We start from the raw sequence: 23,874 nt of genomic DNA, 5'->3' as shown, positions 1-23,874 counted from the left end.
CCATGTAATCCTCATTTTGTAAATATTGCTAAAGGGCTTTGTGAGATTAGGAATAAAATTGTTTTTTGCAATTTATTTGAAAAAAACTCAGTGCCACGCACAAACGATTTTATTATTAGCATCAACTCTAAACAAGTCAGGTGCATGGCTTTTGTTCTAAATATTTCTGTTCTTATCAAGTGTTTCTTTAAAGCCTGTCTGCACTTAGTTTTCCTGTTTGGCTGGCTGCTTGAGTTTAGTTATGTTTTAAAAAAAATAGACTTTTCTATAGTGCATATTAAAACAAAGCTTAGGTTCATGGCAAATGTACAGTGCATATATTTAAAGGGACAGTAAAGTTAAAATAAAGCAAAACGATTGGATAGGTCATGAAGTTTTAAAGAGACAGTCTAGTCAAAATTTAAACTTTTATGGTTTAAATACGGCATGCACTTTTAAGCAACTTTCCAATTTTGCTTTGTACTCTTTTTATTCTTTGTTGAAAGCTAAATCTTAGGTAAGCTCATATGCTAATTTCTAAGCCATTGAAGGCCGCCTGCATTTTGACAGTTTTTCACTGCAAGAAAGTGCTAGTTCATGTGTGCCATATAGATAACATTGTGCTCACTCCCACAGAGTTTTTTTATGAGTTAGCACTGATTGGCTAAAATGCAAGTCTGTCAAAAGAACTGAAATAAGGGAGCAGTCTGCAGAGGCTTAGATACAAGGTAATCACAGAGGTAAAAAGTATATTAATATAACCGTGTTGGTTATGCAAACCTGGGGAATGGGTAATAAAGGGATTATCTATTTTTTTAAACAATAACAATTCTGAAGTGCACTGTCCCTTTAAACAATTTACTAATGTACTTACATTACCAATGTTGCTTAGTTCTCTTGGTAAGCTCTGATAAATCCTATGTGAATTCAGGAGTAAGCACATGTCTAACCATCTGGCAGCAGTGTTTGCAACCATGTAGTATATTGCTGTAAACAATGTTGCAAACACTGCTGCCATAGACTACTAAGACATGTGCACGCTCCTATCAGCCTACCTAGATTTGCTCTTCAACAAAGGATACCAAGAGAACAAAGTAAATGTGATACTGGACGTAAATTAGAAAATTGCTTAAAATGTTATCTCCTATTTTAAACTTTGACTTTATTGTCCCTTTAAATGCACTATTTAATAGCCACACTGTTTGCTATCACTTTAAACTTCTAGACAGGTTCTTACAGGAGTCCTCTCCTGGGGATATTGAGTTAGCACTGATATGGCCTATTTAAGCTGCAGATATTGGCAACTAGGAACAGCCCCTTAGTGCTTGCTACATAAAATGATGCATAACCAGTGATCTTCCTAAGACCTACTTAAAGGGACATTATACACTAGATTTTTCTTTGCATAAATGTTGAGTAGATGATCTATTTATATAGCCCATACAGTTGTTTTTTTTTAAATGTTATAGTTTTGCTTATTTTTAAATAACATTGCTCTGATTTTCAGACTCCTAAAGAGTCTTTTCATATGCAGAGGAAGGGTGATTGTCTGCTATTTCCCACTTGCAGTGGGTGTTCCAGTTAACCTTTTTTAACAGAGCTAAACTGGGAGCTTCTAAGTAAGTTTTGAAACGATTTTATACTGGATTTTTAGATAAGTATCTGTGCATATTCTTCTTTATAGTAGTGTCTATTACATACAGTTATATAAAAATTGGTGTATACTGTCCCTTTAAGGGACACACCACCTGGATAATTTTACTGACCGCTCTGCTAAAATTTAAAGGTACACGAAACCCAAAATGTTTTCTTTATGATTCAGAGAGAGCATACAATTTTAAACAACTTTCTAATGTACTTCAATTATCAAATTTGCTTAATTCTCTTGATATTGTTTGTTGAAATAACATCAGGGTACTACTGAGCTAACTGAGCACATTGTGTAAGCTAGCTGAGCACATTGTGTGAGCCAATGACAGGAGGCATACATATGCAGCCACCAATCAGTAGCTAGCTCCCAGTAGTGCATTACTGCTCCTGAGCTGACCTAGGGATACTTTTCAACAAAGGATACCAAAAGAAAAAAAGCCAATTAGAAAGAAGTAAATTGAAAAATTGTTTAAAATGACATGCTCTATCTGAATCATGAAAGTTTCATTTTGACTTTGTTGTCCCTTTATAAGATTATCAGGCTATGAGCTAATATTATATTTTTTCACTGTTTGTTTGCACAAATCATAATTACAATTATGCAATTAATTTGTGCTTTGGAGAGAATAAAGTGACAGCAAAGTCTAAATTAAACTTTCATGATTCAGATAGAGCATGCAGTTTTAAGCACCTTTCCAATTTACTTCTATTATCAAATTTGCTTTGTTCTCTTTATCCTTACTGTACTGAACACATCTGGTGAGCCAATGACAAGAGGAATATATGTGCAGCCACCAATCACCTGCTAGCTCCCAGCAACGCATTGATGCTCCTGAACCTACCTAGGTATGGTCTTTAATAAAGGGATATCAAGAGTTTGAAGCAAATTTGGTAATAAATGTAAACTTGAAAGTTAATATTGAATGCTCTGACTCAGGAAAGTTTAATTTTGGACTTTAATGTCCCTTTAAATAACATTTATAAATAATAAAATGTTCTAACATTGCAAAGTATTAAAGGACATAAAAAGCAAAAATGTTCTTTTGTGATTCAGATAGAGCATAACATTTTAAACAACTTTCTAATTTACTTCTAATATCTATTTTCTATGTTCTTTTGTTGAAAATCAGGGATGTAATCTCAGGAGCAAGCACGTGTCTGGAACACTATTTGGCAGCAGTTTTGCAAGAATGTTATCCATTTGCAAGAGCACTAGATGGCAGCGCGATTTCCTGCTACGTAGTGCCCCAGACACCTACGTAGGAATCTCTTCAACAAAGAACAACATAGAAATGAAACAAATTTGATAATAGGAGTAAATTGGACCTTTTTTGTTTTTTAAATTGAATGCTCTGAATTATAAAATTATTTATTTTTTTGGTTTCATATCCCTTTAATACTGAAAAATGGGGTTAAAATAAAAACAAAACAAAATATTTTTTTGCAGTGTTCTTTATAATCATTTCTACTGAACTAGTGTAGCTAAACTGATTTTAGGGATACCCCATATGTCTAGGTTTCCAAGTAATTTATAGCAAGTATAGGCCAAATACTACAAAGATGGAATTATTGGTTTAAAGCTCAAATTTGGTAAACAGCGGTCACCCAATTCGAAACTGCTACACAAAAGTATATATTTATAGAGTTTAGACAGCCCAGGGTATTTACCTAGTGCTATGTTTGGCACTTTATATTTAATCCCTCGATTGGCAGAAAATAAAATTTAAGTGTTAAAGCAAAAAACTCAATAAAAAAAATCTATTAAAAAAATATACATATATATAGCTATCGATGCACTCAAACTTCACAAACTCACCCTTTCCTCTTTCTGACCACCATCTCCTTACTTGCAACATATCATCCCTCCCTACAACTCTCCCTCCTTCTGCTCCTCACACCAAACTTCACAGAAGCATTATGTCATTAGATCAACAACAGCTTTCTAATTCCCTCAAACTTCCCCTCTCATCCTTCTCCTCCTTTTCCTGCCCTGACCAATCTATCTGCCACTATAACTCCACCCTTACCTCCGTCCTTGACAATCTCTCCCCTCTTACCATAGCTCGGAAATCAAACATTCATCCTCAGCCCTGGCATACTCCTCTGACACGATACCTACGCAGATGTTCCCGTACTGCTGAGTGGCACTGGAGAAAATCTAGGAATTCAGCTGATTTTCAACATTACAAATTTATCTTGAACTCCTACTATTCTGCCCTTAATTTCCATAAGCAACACTACTTCTCTACTCTTATCTCTAATCTTTCTTCAAACCCAAAACGTTTGTTCTCCACTTTCAATACTCTCCTCCCCCACCTCCTAATACAACTTCTCTGTCAGCTCAAGACTTTTCCAGCCACTTCAATAACAAAATCGACTCCATCAGAAATGAAATCAGCTCTCAACTTAATTCCTTTCTCTCACCCCCTCAAATGCTCTCAATCAACCACAACCCACATAACCTTAAACTTAGCTCATTCTCCCCTGTCACTGAGGAAGAAGTCTCGGCACTTATACTGCGCTCTCACCTCACTACCTGTCCCCTTGACCCTATTCCCCTCACAGCTACTCCCCTCCCTCTCTGCTACCCTCACCCCTATACTCGCACACACTTTCAACCTCTCCCTCAGCACCGGTATATTTCCCTCATCGCTGAAACATGCACTGGTCACACCCATCCTCAAAAAACCTTCCCTTGATCCTACCTCCCCATCCAACTACCGCCCTATTTCCCTCCTCCCTCTTGCATCAAAGCTTCTCGATAAACTAGCTTATGCACGCCTATCCCATTTCCTTACAATAAACTCCCTTCTTGACCCACTGCAATCTGGATTTCGTCCCCATCACTCCACAGAGACAGCAATTGTTAAGGTTACCAACGACCTACTTACAGCAAAATCAAAAGGCCACTTCTCTCTGCTTATCCTCCTTGATCTGTCCGCAGCCTTTGACACTGTTGAGCACCCTCTTTTGCTCCAAACCCTCCAATCCTTCAGCATCTGTGACACAGCCCTCTCGTGGCTCTCTTCCTACCTGTCAAACCGTACCTTTAGTGTAGCCTTCTCTGCCCCGTCACCACTTTCTGTCGGAGTACCGCAAGGCTCTGTCCTCGGTCCCCTTCTCTTCTCAATCTACACGTCATCACTAGGTTCGCTAATAAAGTCCCACGGTTTACAATATCATTTGTATGCCGACGACACCCAAATCTACCTCTCTGCACCAGACCTATCTCCTTCCTTGCTAACCCGTGTCACTAGCTGTCTTTCTCACATCTCTAACTGGATGTCCTCTCACTACCTCAAGCTAAATCTCTCCAAAACTGAGCTCCTTATTTTCCCACCTTCCTCAAAACTCTCCACCCCCAATCTCTCTATAACTGTCGACAACTCCATCATTACCCCTACACCGCATGCCCGATGTCTCGGGGTCACATTTGACTCAGATCTTTCTTTCACTCCTCACATTCAGTCCTTGGCTAAAGCCTGCCGCTTCCACCTTAAAAACATCTCTAAAATTAGACACTTCCTTACACAAGACACAACTAAGATTTTAATCCACTCTCTCATTCTTTCCCGCCTTGATTACTGCAACTCTGTCCTCTCTGGTCACCCCACCTGCCGCCTAGCTCCTTTACAATCCATAATGAATGCCTCTGCCAGACTCATCTTCCTTACATGTCGCTCTTCATCTGCTGCACCTCTCTGCCAATCCCTTCACTTGCTTCCTCTTGCCTCTAGGATCAAACACAAAATTCTCATTCTGACATACAAAGCCCTCAACTGCACTGCTCCCCCCTAAATCTCAGACCTTGTCTCCAGATACTCTCCCTCCCGTCCCCTTCGCTCTGCTCATGACCTCCTACTCTCCTCCTCTCTTGTCACCTCATCACACTCCCGTTTACAGGACTTCTCCAGACTGGCTCCCATCTTGTGGAACTCTCTGCCTCGCTCCACAAGACTCTCTTCTAGTTTTAAAAGCTTCAAGCGCTCCCTAAAGACTCTACTGTTCAGGGATGCATACAACCTACACTAACCTTTCCCAATACCAGTTCCTCTCCTCCATTGCTATCCCCTGAACCACCTTAGCATGTAAGCCTAAGAGTCCAGCTGTTTGTAGATCACCTTCTTAAGAGCTGACTACAACAGTGCATCTCTTGGCAGGGCCCTCTACCCATTTGATCCCTATAATTGTTTTGTTGTACTCCGTCTTTGTTTATAGCGCTGCGGAATCTGTTGGCGCTCTACAAATAACCGATAATAATAATAATAATGTGATGTTGCTCACAGGACCATGGGACAGTTTTTCAGACATCACTGAATGCCTCAATCTTGAGGCACCCAGCAATTGCCCACTACGCCTGATACCAGTATGCATTGCAGCATCTAGGCTGCTTTTAAAAACTTAAAAGGAAACGCGTTTCTCAGCTTCGCAGGGCTATTTCATCAGGCCTATCGTGCCAACTGCTTAGAAAAAAAGTGTGCAAAATCAGCTGTATGCAGGAACAGAGGATGTTTGCTGCACTCTGTTCCAGCATGCAGCTGCTTTTGCACACTTTTTTCTAAGCAGTTGGCACTATAGGCCTGATGAACCAGCCCTGTTAGGCAAAGAAACACGTTGTCTTAAGTTTTTAATAAAGTTTTTTATGCAATTACACCTAGCCACAAAGATCCATTTTATTGTGGACATCTGATGAATGAATATTGGAGTACCTGTGTATCCTGCCATCTGGAGTATCTTTGTATTCTGCTACCTGTGATCAGTCAGCTGGATGGCTGGGAAGTCCTTGCTATTAGAGCACCTGGCAATGCTCTCTTTTTGTGAGCATTCTCTACACTATATCATACCGCTTTGATACAGACTGTGCTAGGCCATTTTGGCGCCCTTGTTTCCTTTGCGTTTTAGATTTCTTCGCCATCAAGGTTCACCAAGACCCTGACCAAGGTGCAGCCTGTGCCGAGGATGGATTAATAGTTATAAACCTTGTAAGACTTGTGCACTATTTATCCATATCACTACTGATTAATTATTCAAAATTCATTTTTTTTCTCTTATTGGGCGCACCCTTTATTATTCTTTCGTGTTTTAAGAAAAGTTATGTTCACTCTTGCAAAGAGCAAATATTGTTATTAAGTAGTTTTGAGGGATTGCGTCATTACACAAACCTTTTCAACACAGCTATTCTTCTTGTTAGAAACATTATATTGAAATAATGGAAAGTAAACAAGAACCAACATTTTCAGAGTTTAAAAAGAGAGTGTATTAAAAAAGATATTAAAAGAACAAGTGGAATATCAAGTGGGGGGCAGAACAAACAATTGTCATTTTTTTTAATGAATGGGCCCCATATATTAAATCATTAGATATCTTGTTACAAAATTATTCGCCCTTTGCGCCACTCAAACTTTATTATGGAAGCCAACTTGAGAGGAGATTGGCTGTGCGAATAATTATAGGACAAGAGATATTCGGGTTGATGATGCTGGTAGTTTTTTTGTTTTTTTTTGTGTGAACTTTATTAAGCTCATAGATAAATGTTTTGTATTCAAAAATGAATTTGTTGTATTTTTGTTTCTATAATCAGACAGATGTTTATTTCCTGTTCATTTCTTCTGATCTTTATGGATTATTTGCTCGACAGTATATTGGGGAAAAAATGTAATAAAAATATATTTAAAAAAATTTAAATGTTATATCTGAATCATGAAAAAAAAAATGGGTTTCATAACTCTTTAAGAGGCTTTTCAAGGGTCACGAACTGCAAAAGTTCAAGTGTTAAAAAATGAGTTTTTTTTTAAATGTTTGTTTGCTGCAATTGCTTTTTTTAATGCCTAAACTCCTCCATCACTCGCCCCAATATGGTTTTGTTACTGAACTAGACAATTCTTGCTACTATAATTTTGTTAACAAAATTTCCTTTGTTTTTGCAGTATCTTATCCAGTCACCTCTGCTGATACAAATTACTGACAGCTATGCAGTATGGTTAGGCTTTAAAGGAAAAGAGGACAAAGCAAATAGTACATTGCAAAAGTTTGTTTTTTACTATGCATTATTAAACATTTTATATTAAAATTGCCATGTTCCTTTAAATTCACAAGCAAATGTTAGCAATACGTGTGCTACGAGCTTGAATTTGCCCAAAAATAAAATTCCAATATTTTGTACTTTGTGATGTAAAGAATGATTTATCTTCTACTACCCTAACTCTATTTTATACACAGAGTCGGAATGTTTGTGGTCATTTTTTTTCCTTACCTTTGGATTCTATCACATTGTTGTCACCCATCTTCAGTGCTTGAGAATCTGGAGGCAGATGTTAAGATCTATTCATACTCTTTTTTTAAGCGAAATTTGAAAAAGTGTTCACAAAAAGTAGCTTTTTTTCAACACAGAATGCAAACACACTGAACAATGAACAAAAAACAAACATAAAATAGTAACGTAAACTCTAGAAAAGCTGTTATGATGAGGTTACGGTTATAATGCCAAATATGGTAGGATTGCCCTGCTACACAACCTTACTAGAACCTAATAATGGCTCATACGGAAAAAAGGTTATGGGTAAAGTGCTAGACAAAACCTCTCTTACCATCATCCTATATAAACCCTGCACAGCTCTTTAAATAATGCTTAAAGTGAATGTCAATTTGAGCATAGTCGCTCAAGTCATAGGAAAGAGTTTTAAAAATGAATGAGAGTTTCATTCATCAATTGTGTAGTATATACTTATCTTCTGCGATTTGTATCTTGTAATGATAGAAGGATAAGCTCTGTTCCTCCGTCGGCCATATTCATCAATTGATTGATAGATGATCCACCAATAGTTGTTTCCCCTGGGCCTTGACGTTTGTGCACAGGGGCTGAACGCCCTGGATGGGGGGGACAGGGACAACTATTAGTTGATTGCAGATTGGTCATCTGTCAATCAATTGATGAATATGGCGGGCGGAAGAACGGCGCTTATCCTATCATTCCAAGGTACAAATCACAGAAGATAAGTATATACTACACAAATGATGAATGAAACTCTCATTCATTTTTAAAATTCTTTCCTATGACTTGAGCGACTATGCTCAAGTTGACATTCACTTTAACTGCACAAAGATGTTAATCCTGAGGTATTGGAGGAATATGGAAGTACCTACCTTCCCCTAGTGGTTTAGAGAAGTGGAATATATCCTCTCATAAGAAAACAAATCATAGCGCATTGCTTTAATGGTAAAATGGACAAATTCGCCCAAATACAATGCACTACTTTGACTCTGTTACGCAGTCTGAGAGTTAAATTTATAGCATATACATCATGTAAAATGTATACATATTCAATATGGAGTTAATCAATTGTGTTCACTTTCAAGGGCCTTAGCTGAAGTAGATGACCGTAAACACCTTGAGATTTTTATATAAAATGTTTAGTGATGTGTAATGAAACAACTTTGCTATATATTTTCATTATTTTATTTTGCCCCATTTTCATGTTATTTAGCGCTGGAAATCGAGCAATTTCTAATTCTCAGAACTTGAAATGCACCTGCTGACTTCTCAAGGCTAAATCTGCTACATATGAGTCCATAATTGGCTTTTATCAGATAACAACTGCAAAGCAATTAATTTTATATTAAATTTATGACTGCGCCTTGCCTTGTTAGCTTACCCAGATGGCTCTTTGGATATTAAAAATATTTGCAACAAAAAGGATGTTAATTTGTTTTAAAAATGTTTAGATTTGGCTGATATGTTCTATAGCAACGCAACAGAAATGTCATATAATTACAAAGTTTTTACTGCCCCTTTTACTTCCCCGTATTGCTAATTTCCATTGTGTGTTTTATTTTATATTTTTATGACCATGAACATAACTCTTGAATAAAAAAAATTGTACCTTCTGTTAAATAAAAAAAGTAATCTCTCTTCTTCCTTAGTAATGTCTAACTGTAAAGTAAATAACTGAAATTTGACCATGTACTTCTTCAATACTGAGACTGTATAACTCTGTTATGGTTTATTTTGTGCTCATTCTCCATTTTATTGGTTTGTATGAACATTTTTCAATAAAGATATTTAAAAAGAAAGTCAACACCAGAATTGTTGGTGTTTAAAAATATAGATAATCCCTTAATTGCCTATTCCCCAGTTTTGCATAACCAACACAGTTATAATAATACGTTTTACCTCTGTGATTACCTTGTATCTAAGCCTCTGCAGACTGCCCCTTATTTCAGTTCTTTTGACAGACTTGCATTTTAGCCAATCATTGCTCACTCCTCTGTAAATTCATGTGCATGAGCTCAATGTTATCTATATGAAACACATAAACAAACACCCTCTAGTGGTGAAAAACTGTCAAAATGCATTTAGATTAGAGGTGGCCTTCAAGGTCTAAGAAATTAGCATATGAACCTCCTAGGTTTAGTTTTCAACTAAGAATACCAAGAGAACAAAGCAAAATTGGTGATAAAAGTAAATTGGAAAGTTGCTTAAAATTACACGCCCTATTTTAATCATGAAAGTTTTTTTTGGACTTGACTGTCCCTTTAAATAAAAAAAAAGGTCACATAAAGGACTAAGGCTGTCATCAAACTGCTATTTTCATCTAAAAGTTTTTGGCCCCACCTACTAAGAGGACTAAGTGAAATCAGGTGAAGAGGGAATGGATGTATCAGAAGTGCTTTAATGAATTATCTAGTGACTGATATGTATTTAATGAAGATATCTCTATGCAGATAAATAGACGATTCCTGACTTCTATGATCGAATCAACATATATAATGTATTAAATGGATTATTAAAAATAGGAGATTTAATGTATAGTTACAATATTTTTATATTTTATAAATTTAATATGAAAAGTATGTATCAACATACGGAATAATACTTAAAGGGACAGTATACACTCATTTTCATATCACTGCATGTAATAGACACTAATATAAAGAATAAGATGCAGAGATACTGATATAAAAATCCAGTATAAAACTGTTTAAAAACTTACTTAGAAGCTCTCAGTTTAGCTCTGCTGAATAGGTAGCTGGAAAGCCCACTGCAAGTGGCAAATAAGACACTCCCCCCTCCCCCTTCTTTTGCATATGAAAAGACCCTTTACACAAACAGGAGCAAGCTGGCGTAGGTAGCTGACGGTATTCTCATAAAACTTTGGGGCTTGGTTAGGAGTCTGAAAATCAGAGCAAAGTTATTTAAAAATAAGCAAAACTATACATTTAAAAAAAACAAACAAAAAAAAACAACAACTTTATGGGCTATATAAATAGATCATCTACAAAACATTTATGCAAAGAAAAAATGAGTGTATAATGACCCTTAAGGCTTTTCTGTTTTGTACTGTGAGAATGTTGATTACTGTGGCAAGAAGGGAACAAATAAGGTAGAAGTGGGCATTTCCAATTTTAACCAATAACTGCTTTGTGTTTTAAATGGTGTATGGTAACACAAGTGTAATAAGGTCTATGATTAAGGCTCTTTGCTTACTTTTTCTTTGGCGATACCATGTTTTTAATTTGATGGGATAAAGTTGTGATTTTATTGAAGATTTATCTGTGAATGAGCTATTTCTTTAAGTGAAATATGCACAGTGTTGGATGACTGGAGTCTTATTTTAAGCTACCAAATCAAATCCTTTTTTATAAAAGCCTAGCTGAGGGACGACTACTTTGAATTTCACAGATGCTCTGAACAATAAAGTATTTTGAGTTGATTTCCTAAAGAGAGGCTCTCTATCCTTACCTTATTTGTCCTTTTCCGCCCTCTGCAGTGAGTGTTTGTTATCTTACAGAGGTAGGGTGTGACAGCCAATCAAAAGCTGTAAGATTCCTTCTAAATGTGTGTACTCATACTGTCTTCTCTTAGCTTCTGTTCAAGGGTCTGAAGAGGTAGTGAGTGACTTGCTGTTTTAAGCAGCATGGTTGGTCTTACAGATCTTCTGAGACCCAACACTTGAGAACGAGAGAAGTAAGCACGAGTATGTTCCTTTACTTTCTATAGAAGATTTACAGCTTACGATTGGCTGTAGCACTCTGAATCAGTAGGAAAATAAAACACAGAAGGCCAAGTCGAGAGGAGGATTAATAAGGTAAATGTATTTATAAAATAATGCATTACTATTCTTATATACAGGACTTTAAAGGTAAGTGACCTTTCTACTCATTCATTTGGGACAGATTTTGTGTCATGTTAAAGGGACAGTGAACACCTTGTAATTAATGTGGTGTTGCTTAAGAATAACATATCAGCCAAGTCTAAACATTTTGAAAACAAATTAACATCTTGTTTGCTGAAATTGTTTTTCAATAGCCAAACTCCCCACACCACTTGCCATTATGTGAAGGAGCCAATCAAGGTTTGAGTCTGTAGACAACAGGATTAGACAGTCATTAGGTTAGTATAAAGTAAACTGTTTTGCCATTGCTATCTGTTAAAGCGAATTAGGGAAAATGTATAGCAGAGATTAAGTTATGTTTACAACTGAGAATTAGAAAATCTACAATTTGCAGGCGAAATTACATGAAAGGGGGGCAAAATAAATAAGTATATTGCAAAATTGTTTTACTACACAAATAACTATATTAAAATCTCTGTCTGCCTGTAAGCTTTGAAGGGACAAGTATTTTTTTTAAAATATATGCACAATGTACATCTGCAGACAAATGATATATATATATATATTCCACTGCAGGGCTCTGCACTCACTTTAACCAGCAACTGCCCAGGGTGCTTCAAATAATCATACAAAATCCATCATAATGATACAATAAAGTATTATTGTTATATTTAGCGCTGCGGAATCTGTTGGCGCTCTACAAATAACCGATAATAATAATATTTGTCAAGACCCGGTGAGTATAGAATCGCACTGGCTTGCAGTCCATGTCAAATAGCAAGAGTATGTTTATCTTATCTCCTTTCCCATGACCAATTAAAGACAGATATAAACGAGCTCCCGCACTGATCATGCAATCATATGTAGAATGTTATAGTGCCCTGTATCCTGCTGTTAAAAAAAAAGACAATATCTTTCTCTTTTTTTGAAGTGTCTAGTCAGGTCTGAATAAGTTCTTAGGCAGGCATCTAGTCAGGGGGGCAGTATGTCTGAAAAGAGGGTGTATAAGCTAAAATCTAAGATTGTATATGTCTGTTTTTCTTTTCTATTGTAAATCTAATATTCGTCCTTTATCCTTGTCCAAACTACTGCATTTCAGCCTGTATCTGTAAAAAAGTCACTTAATAGAATACTGATACTCTAAATATTTCTGTGGGCATATATATATATATATGTGTATTAGTGTATATGCACAAATGTATGTATGTATGTATGCATGAATACTAATGTGTGCATTTATACTACTACATATATTTGCTGAATGTTAAAGCTAGGATAGGACTGGATTGATAGGAATGTCTCAGAAAGCACACATTAGTTAATGCTTTTTTCTGGTGCTGACCTTTGCCCCTTTGATTTATGGTCAGACATACTGAACAGAATTTGCAGACTTAAACTTTGTAAACAAATGTTATTTATTTCTGTTGTAAATATATTTGAAAACCCCTTGCTTTTGTTAGCCTAGCCAATCATGAAATGTATTAGCCTAGATATGGAGATCAGGAATGCCCTGTCTCCTGCGTATAAATATCTGGGAGCAGACTGACCCCCCCAGAAAAAAAACCTTGTTTTGTTTCTCTCCATACTGCAGTGTGCCTGTCAATAAAATCCTCTCTAACCTGTCGTGGTCTGAAGAGATAATTATGTCCAGGGTGAATATCACCAACTATGTATAGTATTGCACATTTTATGGGGTGGTGCGGGACTTTAAAGGAGCACTAAAGACAAATTTAAGTGTTCATGATTCAGATAGAGCACTAAATTTTAAACCATTTTTCAATTCACTTCTATTATCTAAATGTGCAGTCTTTTTTAAATACACACTTTCTACGGTACCAGCTCCTACTGAGTATGTGCAAGAAAGAATTCACATTGTGATTGGCTGATGACTGTCACATGATGCAGTGGGAAGAAAAATAGAACTACCTTAAAAAATTTGCCCAAAAGAAATTTACAACTAATATATAATTCTAAGAACTTTTGCATTGTCTTTTCATTATGCATTTGTTGATTATGTTATTATGTTTAGTGTTCCTTTTTTAACTGTGTGATTAACCCCTTTGTGAGGGTTAAACACATAGAATTACAATATTGCTAGTGTTAAAATCACATGACAGATTTGAGCATGTAATTTTAACACTATAATGGTCCTCTAAAGACATTATGGCTAAGGCTCCCAAGATTTCATTCCTTGCAAAGCTTTATGAGTTAAAGTATGGATTTGAGTTTATGTCCTACATATGTTTGGTTCACAACGTAGTTCTAAAAGTCTCACTGCTTTATAGATCACACAAGTAAAAAGGATACAGCAGCCAACTTCAAACACATTGTTGGTACCGATGATCATTGGTTTTGGTTCCACATCGTCTGAGTCGGGTGCAATGTTCTCGGGAAAACTGCAGAAACATTTAACAATGGTTATAAATGTTTTATGTATTCATATTTACTACTCTGACAAAATGCAGCAACCACATTAACAGTGTAATATAAAATGTTTAAAGGGATACAAAAACCCATTTTTTTCTTTCATGATTCAGATAGAGTAGCAATTTTAAGCAACTTTCTGCTTTACTCCTATTATCATTTTTTCTTTGTTCTCTTAGTATCTTAATTGAAAAGCAGGATTTTATGCTTAGGAGCTGGCCCAATTTTGGTTCAGAACCTGGGTAGCACGTGCTGATTGGTGGCTTGCATGAAGAGGACAGAATGCAACTTAAAGGGACAGTCAACACAAGAATTTTTGTTGTTTAAAAAGATAGATAATCCCTTTATTACACATTCCCCAGTTTTGCATAACCAACACTGTTATATTAATACACTTTTTACTTCTGTGACTAACTTGTATCTAAGCATCTTCTGACCATCCCTCATCACATGACTTTTAGTTATTATCTATTGACTTGCATTTTAGCCAATTAGTGCAGTGTCTGCCACTAGCCAAGGGCGTTATCACAATGTTATCTATATGGCTTACATGAGCTAGCTCTCCCCTGCTGTGAAAATCAAATAAAAAAGAGGAGGACTTCAAGGGCTTAGAAATTATCATATCAGCCTTCCTAGGTTTGCTTTCAACTAAGAATACCAAGAGAACAAAGCAAAATTGTTGATAAAAGTACATTGGAAAGTTGTTTAAAATGACATGCCCTATTTGAAAAATGAAAGGTTTTTTTGGACTTGACTGTCCCTTTAAGTTCTCAGCATGTCACCTCCCTTGTGTCCCAATAGGCATTGACTATGCTGAGAATTTTTAAAGTTTACTTTGATTGAAAATTTATTTTTTATTTCATTTTTACTAAAAGGAACACTCATATCCCTTGAAGCATATATTTAGCTTGGGTTTTTAGCATTAGAATCACTCTTTAATATGAAAACGGGGGAAAATACTATATTTGCTTCACCTGTTTATTATAAGAGCCTGCTCCTCAATCAAGTTTCCTTCACCAATAATGATTGGACCTGCTTCAGCAATAATCTTCGCTTTGGGATGAACCACAGTTCTTGGCCCTTTAAGAAAAGAAGAAAAATGAGCAGTAGCCTATTTTTTTTAAACATAAGTACAAAATGTTTTTTTTTAGAAACATAACCAATCAATTGATTATATATATATTACAGCATCCCTTCCCAGTGCATTCAATGTGTTCTGGACCACAACTAAAACTTAGAAAAAGCCATCTGTAATCTTTTTGGAAATATGGTTCAATCTCTTGGAAGTATCTGTCATCTGATGAGATAATCTGCCGCTGGTTATACGGTGCTCTGACAAAATGCAGAAAGACATTTGGCAGAAGGACATTTGGCAGACGGACATTTGGCCGACAGACATTTGGCTGACAGACAGAAAGCTAAAGAATGTTCCGATTTCGGCCAAGGGCAGATACGTTCCAGAGTGCTCTGTTCTAATCAGAGCCTCGGGCGCCGCAACTGCCTGTGGGAACCTTACCATGGGTCCCAGGCCGCACATTTTGTAATTCTCTGTCTGGGAAATTATCTATCTATCAAATCTATCTATTTATCTATCAAATCTATCTATCTATCGTATCTATCAAATGTATCTATTGCATCTATTGATCTATCTATCTAATCTATGTATCTATCTATCAAATCTATCTATCTAGTGGCCGGACTGTTATCTGACAGCCACTTGTGTTTCGGCCAAATGTCCGTCGGCCAAATGTCCATCGGCCAAGTGTCCGTCGGCTAAAAGTCCGGCCACGGGTTATACCGACATGTGAACTGGATAAAAGATATGCAAGATGCCTCTCAGCCAAGCCAAACACTTTTGAGGACTCCCACAGAAAATAGGAGATCCATGTCCCAGATTTTTTTTTTGTTAGCAATAATGTAGGCAATTAAACCTAATCTGTTAAAGGGGCTTACAACACCACAATTTTCTTTCAGGATTCATATGGAGCATGCAATTTTCTAGTTTACTTCTAGTATCAAATATTTTCTCTCTTATCTTAGTATCTTTGGTTGAAAAGCACTATATGGCAATAGTTTTGCAACAATGTTTTACCATGAATTCAAGCTTCTTTTTAAAAATACTTACCTTTCTTTATTGAAAGAAGACCGGCGATCCTCCGCCCGCAGCTCCTGCTGTAGTTAGCACAACGATGACGGATTCGGCTTCCTCCAATCGATCTGCTACAGCAGGAGCTGCGGATGGAGAATCGCTGGTCTGGTTTTCCTAAAGAAAAAGGTATTTTAAAAAAGAAGCTTCATTGTAAAGTTTAATGAATGAAAGTGCCCCTGTTTTTAAGAGTTTTTTTAGATACCGGGCACTTTTCATTAAATTTTATATTCACTTTTAGCCCATCTATATGAAAGATTATTAATGACAGGAAAAATAAGCTAGACAAAAAAAAAACCAAAGGAAGAAAGAAAGAAATGAAAAAGATAAATTACAATACTGGGATAGTAAAAAGATTGATAAAATGAATCATACTGACCTATTGTAACATCGCCTTTGATTTCACTTTCCACACAGACAACTGCACCTGGAGCAATCTTCACACTAAGAGGACAAAATAATTTTCACAATTAACCAATAGTTTACACACTAAAAAATATTTATCAACTTTGCACATAAGGTTGATCATATTAACAAAAACCTCCCTCACATATCTGGCTAAAATTAAAAACAAACCTGGTCTTAAAGTGATGGTAAATCCTAGCATTTGTGAAACGCTAGGATTTACCATCGTAACAAATAAAGGGGACTTTCTTTCATGAAGTATAAAATACTTCATTCTGAAAGCCCCTTTAATTTATTAGCAGTGGTCGCTGCGCTAAGCTGCTAAAGGCAGCCCACGGCAGAACGCTATTTGGCTGAGAGGTGATATTTCCACCTCTTAGCCAATAGCCGTGCGGGAAATCCAGCTTGGCCCTGTGTTTTGCTACTGGCCAAATAGCGTTCTCCTGTGGGCTGCCTTTAGCAGTTCAGCACAGCGAACGCTGCTAACAAATAAAGGGGCTTTCAGAGTTTCAGAATAAAGTATTTTATACTTCATGAATGAAAGTCCCCTTTATTTGTTACAATGGTAAATCCTAGCGTTTCACAAACGCTAAGATTTACCATCACTTTAAGTTTTCTAGGTTTTTTGTAGGCCACTATTTTTGAACATGCACATAACACTGCGTTAAAGGGACACTGAACCCAAATTTTTTCTTTCATGGTTCAGATAGAGCATGCAAATTTAAGCAACTTTCTAATTTACTCCTATTATGAATTTTTCTTCGTTCTCTTGCTTTCTTTATTTGAAAAAGTAGGTAACTAAGATATTTTTTGGGTCTGCACCATGGAAAGCACTTGTTTATTGGTGGGTGAATTTATCCACCAATCAGCAAGAACAACACAGTGTGTTTATCAAAAATGGGCCGGCATCTAAACTTACATTCTTGCATTTCAAATAAAGATACCAAGAGAATGAAGAAAATTTGATAATAGGAGTAAATTAGAAAGTTGCTTAAAATTGCATGCTCTATCTGAATCATGAAAGAAAAAAATTTGGGTTCAGTGTCCCTTTAACCGCATTGCTTTTTATATAAAGGTTTCTTTAAAATGAAGAAATACTTGGGGATACCCTTCATCAGATGGGCAAATGCGTACTTCTTTATAGTACAAAAAGGAATATAGGAGCACCGAGTCTGAAACAAGTTTAAAAATACTTTATTGGTAAATATTTATTTACACAGGGTCCAGTGACCCCCAGGGTACTTCTTTATATCTTCCTTTCTCCCAATACTGGCCCCAATCTCACATCTCCCTTACCTTGTGCCACCTTTTAGTTTTCCTGCTAATATGTATCCCTTCCATCCTGATTTTTAGTTCTGGAGTTCTATTTTGAGTTGCTTCCTTATTCACCTCCTATACTTATCTTTGTTTCATATTTCTTTTTTTATTTCTTTTGTATACTTCATCCTTAGCTTTTAGCTATAATCTGTAATGCTAGCATGAAAATTATTGAATTATTTCTAGCTCTTACAGGGTTATAATCTTCGGATGCTTCAAAAATAAATTAAGACTGCTCTGCACTGATCTCTTTTTAGCCATGGCTTTAAAATTGTAGGGGCATTTAGAACATTGTTGCAGTTCATTCATCTTTGGATATTTGAAACAAGGTCAGATATTTATAATGTCCCTGGGTGAACACTGGCAAATCATTTGGTCATTTTGATTTAGAAAACTGAAGTTTTATGCTATAATATGCTGCCCTGGTCTAGGTCTTAATAAAAATAATAATAATTTAAAAAAAAAAAAAAATATATATATATATATATATATATATATATATATATACACAGTATATATATTTGCCTTAAAGGGACAGTAAAGTCATAATTATACATTCATGATTTAGACAGAGCATACAATTTTAAACAACTTTCCAATTTACTTCTATTATTTAATTTGCTTCCTTCTCTTGTTATCCTTTACTGAAAGGTTTATCTAGGTAAGCTCAGGAGCAACAATAAACCTAGTTTCTAGCTGCTGATTGGTGGCTGCATATATATATATATATATATATATATATATATATATATATATACCAATTGTCATTGACTCACCTATGTGTTCAGTTAGAAACCAGCAGTGCATTGCTGCTCCATCAACAAATGATACCAAGAGAATGAAGCAAATTTGATAAAAGATGTAAACTGGAAAGTTGTTTATAATTGTTTTTTCTTTTTACCTAAATCATGAAATAATTTTTTTGGGGTTTCATGTCCCTTTAATACTCAAGGGTACAGTAAACACCAACAAGTTGCAGGTATAATATTGTTACTAAATCAAAGTATAGTGCATACAGGTGCAGCTACAAGGGCTCTGCACTCACCCCAAAGAGATATAAACGTCCAAAAGAGTAACAGCACAGCTTTGTCTGATTCACAATATGTTTATTGGGACATCATTATAAAAACATATCAGCACGACGTTTCGGTCAAAAGACCTTAATCTTACAACATGATTAAGGTGTTTTAACCGAAACGGTGTGCTGATATGTTTTTATGATGATGTCCCAATAAACATATTGTGAATCAGACAAAGCTGTGCTGTTACTCTTTTGGACATAATATTGTTACTAAACAGAACACAGCATTGATTAATTATATACCATCAATACATAATTCACAATATTTGCAGGACACTTCTCAATCATCAGCCCTACATAAAAAAGTCACCTATCCATATTAAAGGGCAGTAAACACATTGAGATAGTTATCAAAAGTTTGGTTGTGTGTAGTAAAAACCCTTTGCAATATACTTTGATTATATATTTTGCCTTTTCATGTGATTTAGGTCTGAAAATCGTGGATTTTCTATTTCTCAGAACTGTTAATGCACCCTGCAACACATATTTCAGCAGATAACTGCAAAACAATGCGCTTTATATTAAAGGGACACTGTACTCTAGGTTTTTCTATGCATGTTTTGTAGATCATCCATTTACATAGCAAATCTGGGTGTGTTTTTGTAAAAATGTATAGTTTTGCTTATTTTTAAATAACATTGTGCTGATTTTTAAAATCCTAACAATTGTATACAGCCCCTGTATACAGACTTCAGACTGCTTCTGTTTGTATAATGGGTCTTTTCATATGCAGGGGGGTTCTGCTCTCAGCCCCTTTCAGTGGGTGTCCCAGCCTAACCTCATCAACAGTGCTAAATTGGAAGCTTCTAAGTACATTTTTATTACATGCAGTTAAATGAAAACTGGTGTATACTGTCCCTTTAACATAATGACCATGGTTAGCCTCAGACACAAGCCCAGATTGGCTCCTTCGGATAAGGCAAGTGGTGGGAAGAGTTTGGCTATTGAAGAAAGAAAAAAAAAAACAATTGCAGAGATGCTAATTTGTTTTAAAAATGTTTACACTTGGCTGATATATGTTCCTATAGCAAGACATCAGAAATATCTTGCAATTACAAGGTGTTTATGATATCTTTAACATTTAAAGAAATATAAAAGTATGTTCTCTGTTACAGATGAAAGAGAGCATTTTAAAATGTGTTTTTTTTTAAACTGATGGTCCTATGATTAGACAAAAATGTGATGCTCTTACACTTGAGGGGTGTACGTTTAACTCTACAACAAAAGAGATGTGGGTGACATCCATATAAACCAGTTGTCCACAAAAAATGCACTTCCTGTTAAACCAGATTTATCGTAACCTTTATTACTAGAAATATATTTTAAGATTTTAAATACTGTACTTTTGTATATATGATCAATGCAAATACATGTTTACATATAATACGTAGCTCCCATTGACAGTATATATATAAATCACAGCAAATCATCAACACACGAGATAAGATTCGTGCTAAAGTACTTCTAAGTATTCACACAAACTCTATCCGGTGTTATAGTAAGTAGAAATGGTCCTGTCACCTCTTCTGGAGAAGTACTTGCTTGTTCAGATCCGCCATCTTCTAGTGGGTGGAGAAGCAGCTCCGCTTTCGACTGCATTACCTAAACAAGCTACACTGCTAGACAAGACTAGCCGATTGGAACGCATAACAAACTAGAGTGGAACGCAATAGTTATTGATGGTCACTGACATAATATGAGTAGTTAGGAGGATCAGTGATCAGTGCTTTTGGCGAAATCTGTGCACTGCAGAACTTCACATGCGGTGTGTGTCTTGAAAGGGCATGGAATACGGTGTGATACACGGTATTAGGACTTTTCCATGCAACACTGGATCATTAAAATCACTCTATAGAAGAAAAAAGGCCAAAATCTCTTCTTGTTATAATCCACACTTATTTGTTTAGTAATTTCTAAGACATTAAAATACAAAATTAGTAATGAAATATGCAAATACCATAAAAAATAAATGCTAAAAATGGTGTTTAGCGTCTATATCAAGAGCTACAACAGTTACTAAAATCAGGTTGTACATTTTAAATGTGCCTGATCTGATGCAGAGATTAAATTATTTTGAAAAAATCCAATACTTAAAGGGACAATCAACACCAAAAATTATTATTGTTTTAAAAGATAGATAAAGCCTTTACTACCCATTCCCCAGCTTTGCACAACCAACATTACTATATTTATATACTTTATAACATTTAAACCTCTAAATTGCTGCCTTTTTCTAAGCCACTAGAGATAGCATCTTATCACATGCTTTTTTATTAGCTTTTTACAACAGGAGACTGCTAGTTCATGTGAGCCATATAGAAAACATTATGCTCATGCCCATGGAGCTGTTGCTCACAATTCACTAATTGGCTAAAATGCAAATCAATAGATATAAATAAATAGCCATGTGATCAGGGGGCTCTCAAAAGAGGCTTAGATACAAGGTAATCACAGAGGTTAAAAGTATATTAATATAACCATGTTGGTTATGCAAAACTGGGGAATGGGTAATTAAGGGATTATCTATCTTTTTAAACAATAAAGATTTTGGAGTTGATTGTCCCTTTAAAAGGGCTCAAATTATCAAGCCCTTCACCTCCCTTCGACTGCAGGTTCTCTACCTTAGAGGCAGGTGGTGGTTAGGGTTGCCAGCCGTGCTCCATAAAAATAACGGACGGCCTATAGTTGACACAGGACGTAGCTGGTTTCACACAATGTCCCCACAAAAGCTCAACCTTAGGCACCACCCTTGATCCCACCACATATATTTTTCACCCCTTGGTTGCCAGTAACATGAACATAGTAGTGCTGCAACCCCCTTGGCTGCCAGAAGTAAACACCCAGCAATGACTGAACACCACATGGTTGTCTGTAACACATATAATAGAAAATGCACAGTGTAACTTTTTTTAGCCATATTTCTAATGCATAAAGGCCTAGAAGGCCCTTTACATTTAGCCGACAGGGGTCTTTAAGTGTCCAGTATTTTAGTACAGATTGTGCAGGACAGCCTGCTAAAATACTGGCTACCCAAATATAATTATAAAATTGATACAGACATAAAGGCTTCTGAATGTTGGGATTCTACTATTAAATAATTACAGACCTAGCACCCGTAGTTTCATAGCTACACTGCACAATTACATATGCTAATTAGTATGGCTGGTAACCCCAGAGGTGATCACATGACATGATCCTGAGGCTCAGCTATAGCTCTGTAGATATTACCAGACCAAAGCAGTTCATGTCATTTTAATAATCTATTCCCAACATATAAGCACTGGAAACTCAGGATTTATTATAGGAGTTTTATTAGAACTTAAAGAGACAGTAAACACCTTGTGATTACAACACATTTCTGCTACCGTCCTACAGAATAACATATCAGCCAAGTGTAAACATTTGTTTAACAAAATAAAATCCTTTTTACTGTAATTAGGTGTAAATAGAAAAACTGCACCCAACACTCACTTTATTTGGAGAAGCCAAATAAGTTTAAGTCGGCAGACAACAAGGCTAATCATTGCCATTAAGTTAGTATAAAGTAAATTGATTTGCAGTTCTTATCTATTAAAGCCAATTAGGAAAATATTTGATGCAGAGTTAGCTCTAAATAGTCAGCAGGATGCAGTTACAACTCAATGTACAATTTTCAGAGCTAAATTACATGAAAAGGAGCAAAATAAATAATGAGTATATTTCAAAGTTGTTTTATTATACATAATTAAGCATCTTATCTTAAAGCTACACTAATAACATAACTAAAGGCTCAACTGACAGTCATGATATAATGTGATGTCTGGTTGTCATGGTGACAGCCTTAGGGGAGTGGCTTATATGATGCAGCAGTTATGTCACAAAACCAACTGACAACACAAAGCCACCACCCTCATAACTGCTGCTCACTTTACTAGAGTTGCCAGATTTATCCTGCTGAGCTTCAGTAATCACTGACATGCAGATATTAGTTATTTCACAGCTAGGACATTACAGTAAAGATAGTGCTTTACAACCACAGCTCTGAATATGTGCTAGTATGAAGAACAGTGATTACCTCCAACACAATGCAAATGGAATCCAGTGGGAACTGCAGGTATTGACACCAATTACTACAGGTAGTGTTACCATGATCACCCCAACTCAGTAGCTGAATAATACTAAATCACATTTATATATATTGTAAAATAATACAGATAAATGACAGAAGTAATAGCTTAAACTTTGTAGCTTCCTATGGGCACCAATACTCTGAGACAAAACATAGCATACAAACTGTACATAATAATGATCAATATTATCTTCACACATTAATTTAAAAATACATACCATTTGATAAATATTTTAATTTTTAAAATAATTATTTTAACCATATTATATCATTATAAGTATTGTAGCCATAACTGTAGGATACAACAATGCCTTTCTGTGCTTCCACTACATATCTTTATAAGACTTGCAGCTGGCAGTAAAGGCTTTAAGCCAGCTTTAAGGATGGTAAGAATTACTGCATCAGAAGTAATGAGTCAAGGGGGTCTATTTATCAAACTCTGAACGGAGCTTGATGCCCTGTGTTTCTGGCGATCCTTCAGGCTCGCCAGAAACACAAGTTATGAAGCAGCGGTCTAAAGACGGTTGAAGAAAAGATGAAGAAAATGCAACTGGCGAGCTGAAATAAATTCAGATCAAACTGATACGCATCCAGCCAGCAGTATACCTGCTTATGGCAGATATCCTCACGCTGCTAACTAACGTGCTGGGAC

The 23,874-nt window shown here is 36.0% G+C and overlaps 1 protein-coding gene across 1 annotated transcript in view; it reads right to left on the bottom strand.

The window, feature by feature from the left end:
* DCTN6 (dynactin subunit 6) overlaps positions 1 to 20,699 on the bottom strand; it is a 34,520-nt gene extending 13,821 nt beyond the window's left edge. Inside the window, exons 1-5 of the mRNA XM_053703278.1 lie at positions 20,636 to 20,699; positions 16,691 to 16,755; positions 15,140 to 15,245; positions 14,049 to 14,137; positions 7,883 to 7,930 (exon numbers count right to left, since the gene is read on the bottom strand). Coding sequence (XP_053559253.1) covers positions 7,883 to 7,930; positions 14,049 to 14,137; positions 15,140 to 15,245; positions 16,691 to 16,755; positions 20,636 to 20,673 — 346 coding nt within the window. The 5' untranslated portion in view covers positions 20,674 to 20,699. The remainder of the gene's footprint in view (positions 1 to 7,882; positions 7,931 to 14,048; positions 14,138 to 15,139; positions 15,246 to 16,690; positions 16,756 to 20,635) is intronic.
* Positions 20,700 to 23,874: the final 3,175 nt, after the last annotated feature.

Source organism: Bombina bombina, chromosome 2 (assembly GCF_027579735.1).
Source record: "Bombina bombina isolate aBomBom1 chromosome 2, aBomBom1.pri, whole genome shotgun sequence".
Lineage (NCBI taxonomy): Eukaryota > Metazoa > Chordata > Amphibia > Anura > Bombinatoridae > Bombina > Bombina bombina.
This window is presented reverse-complemented; position numbering and strand designations above follow the sequence as displayed.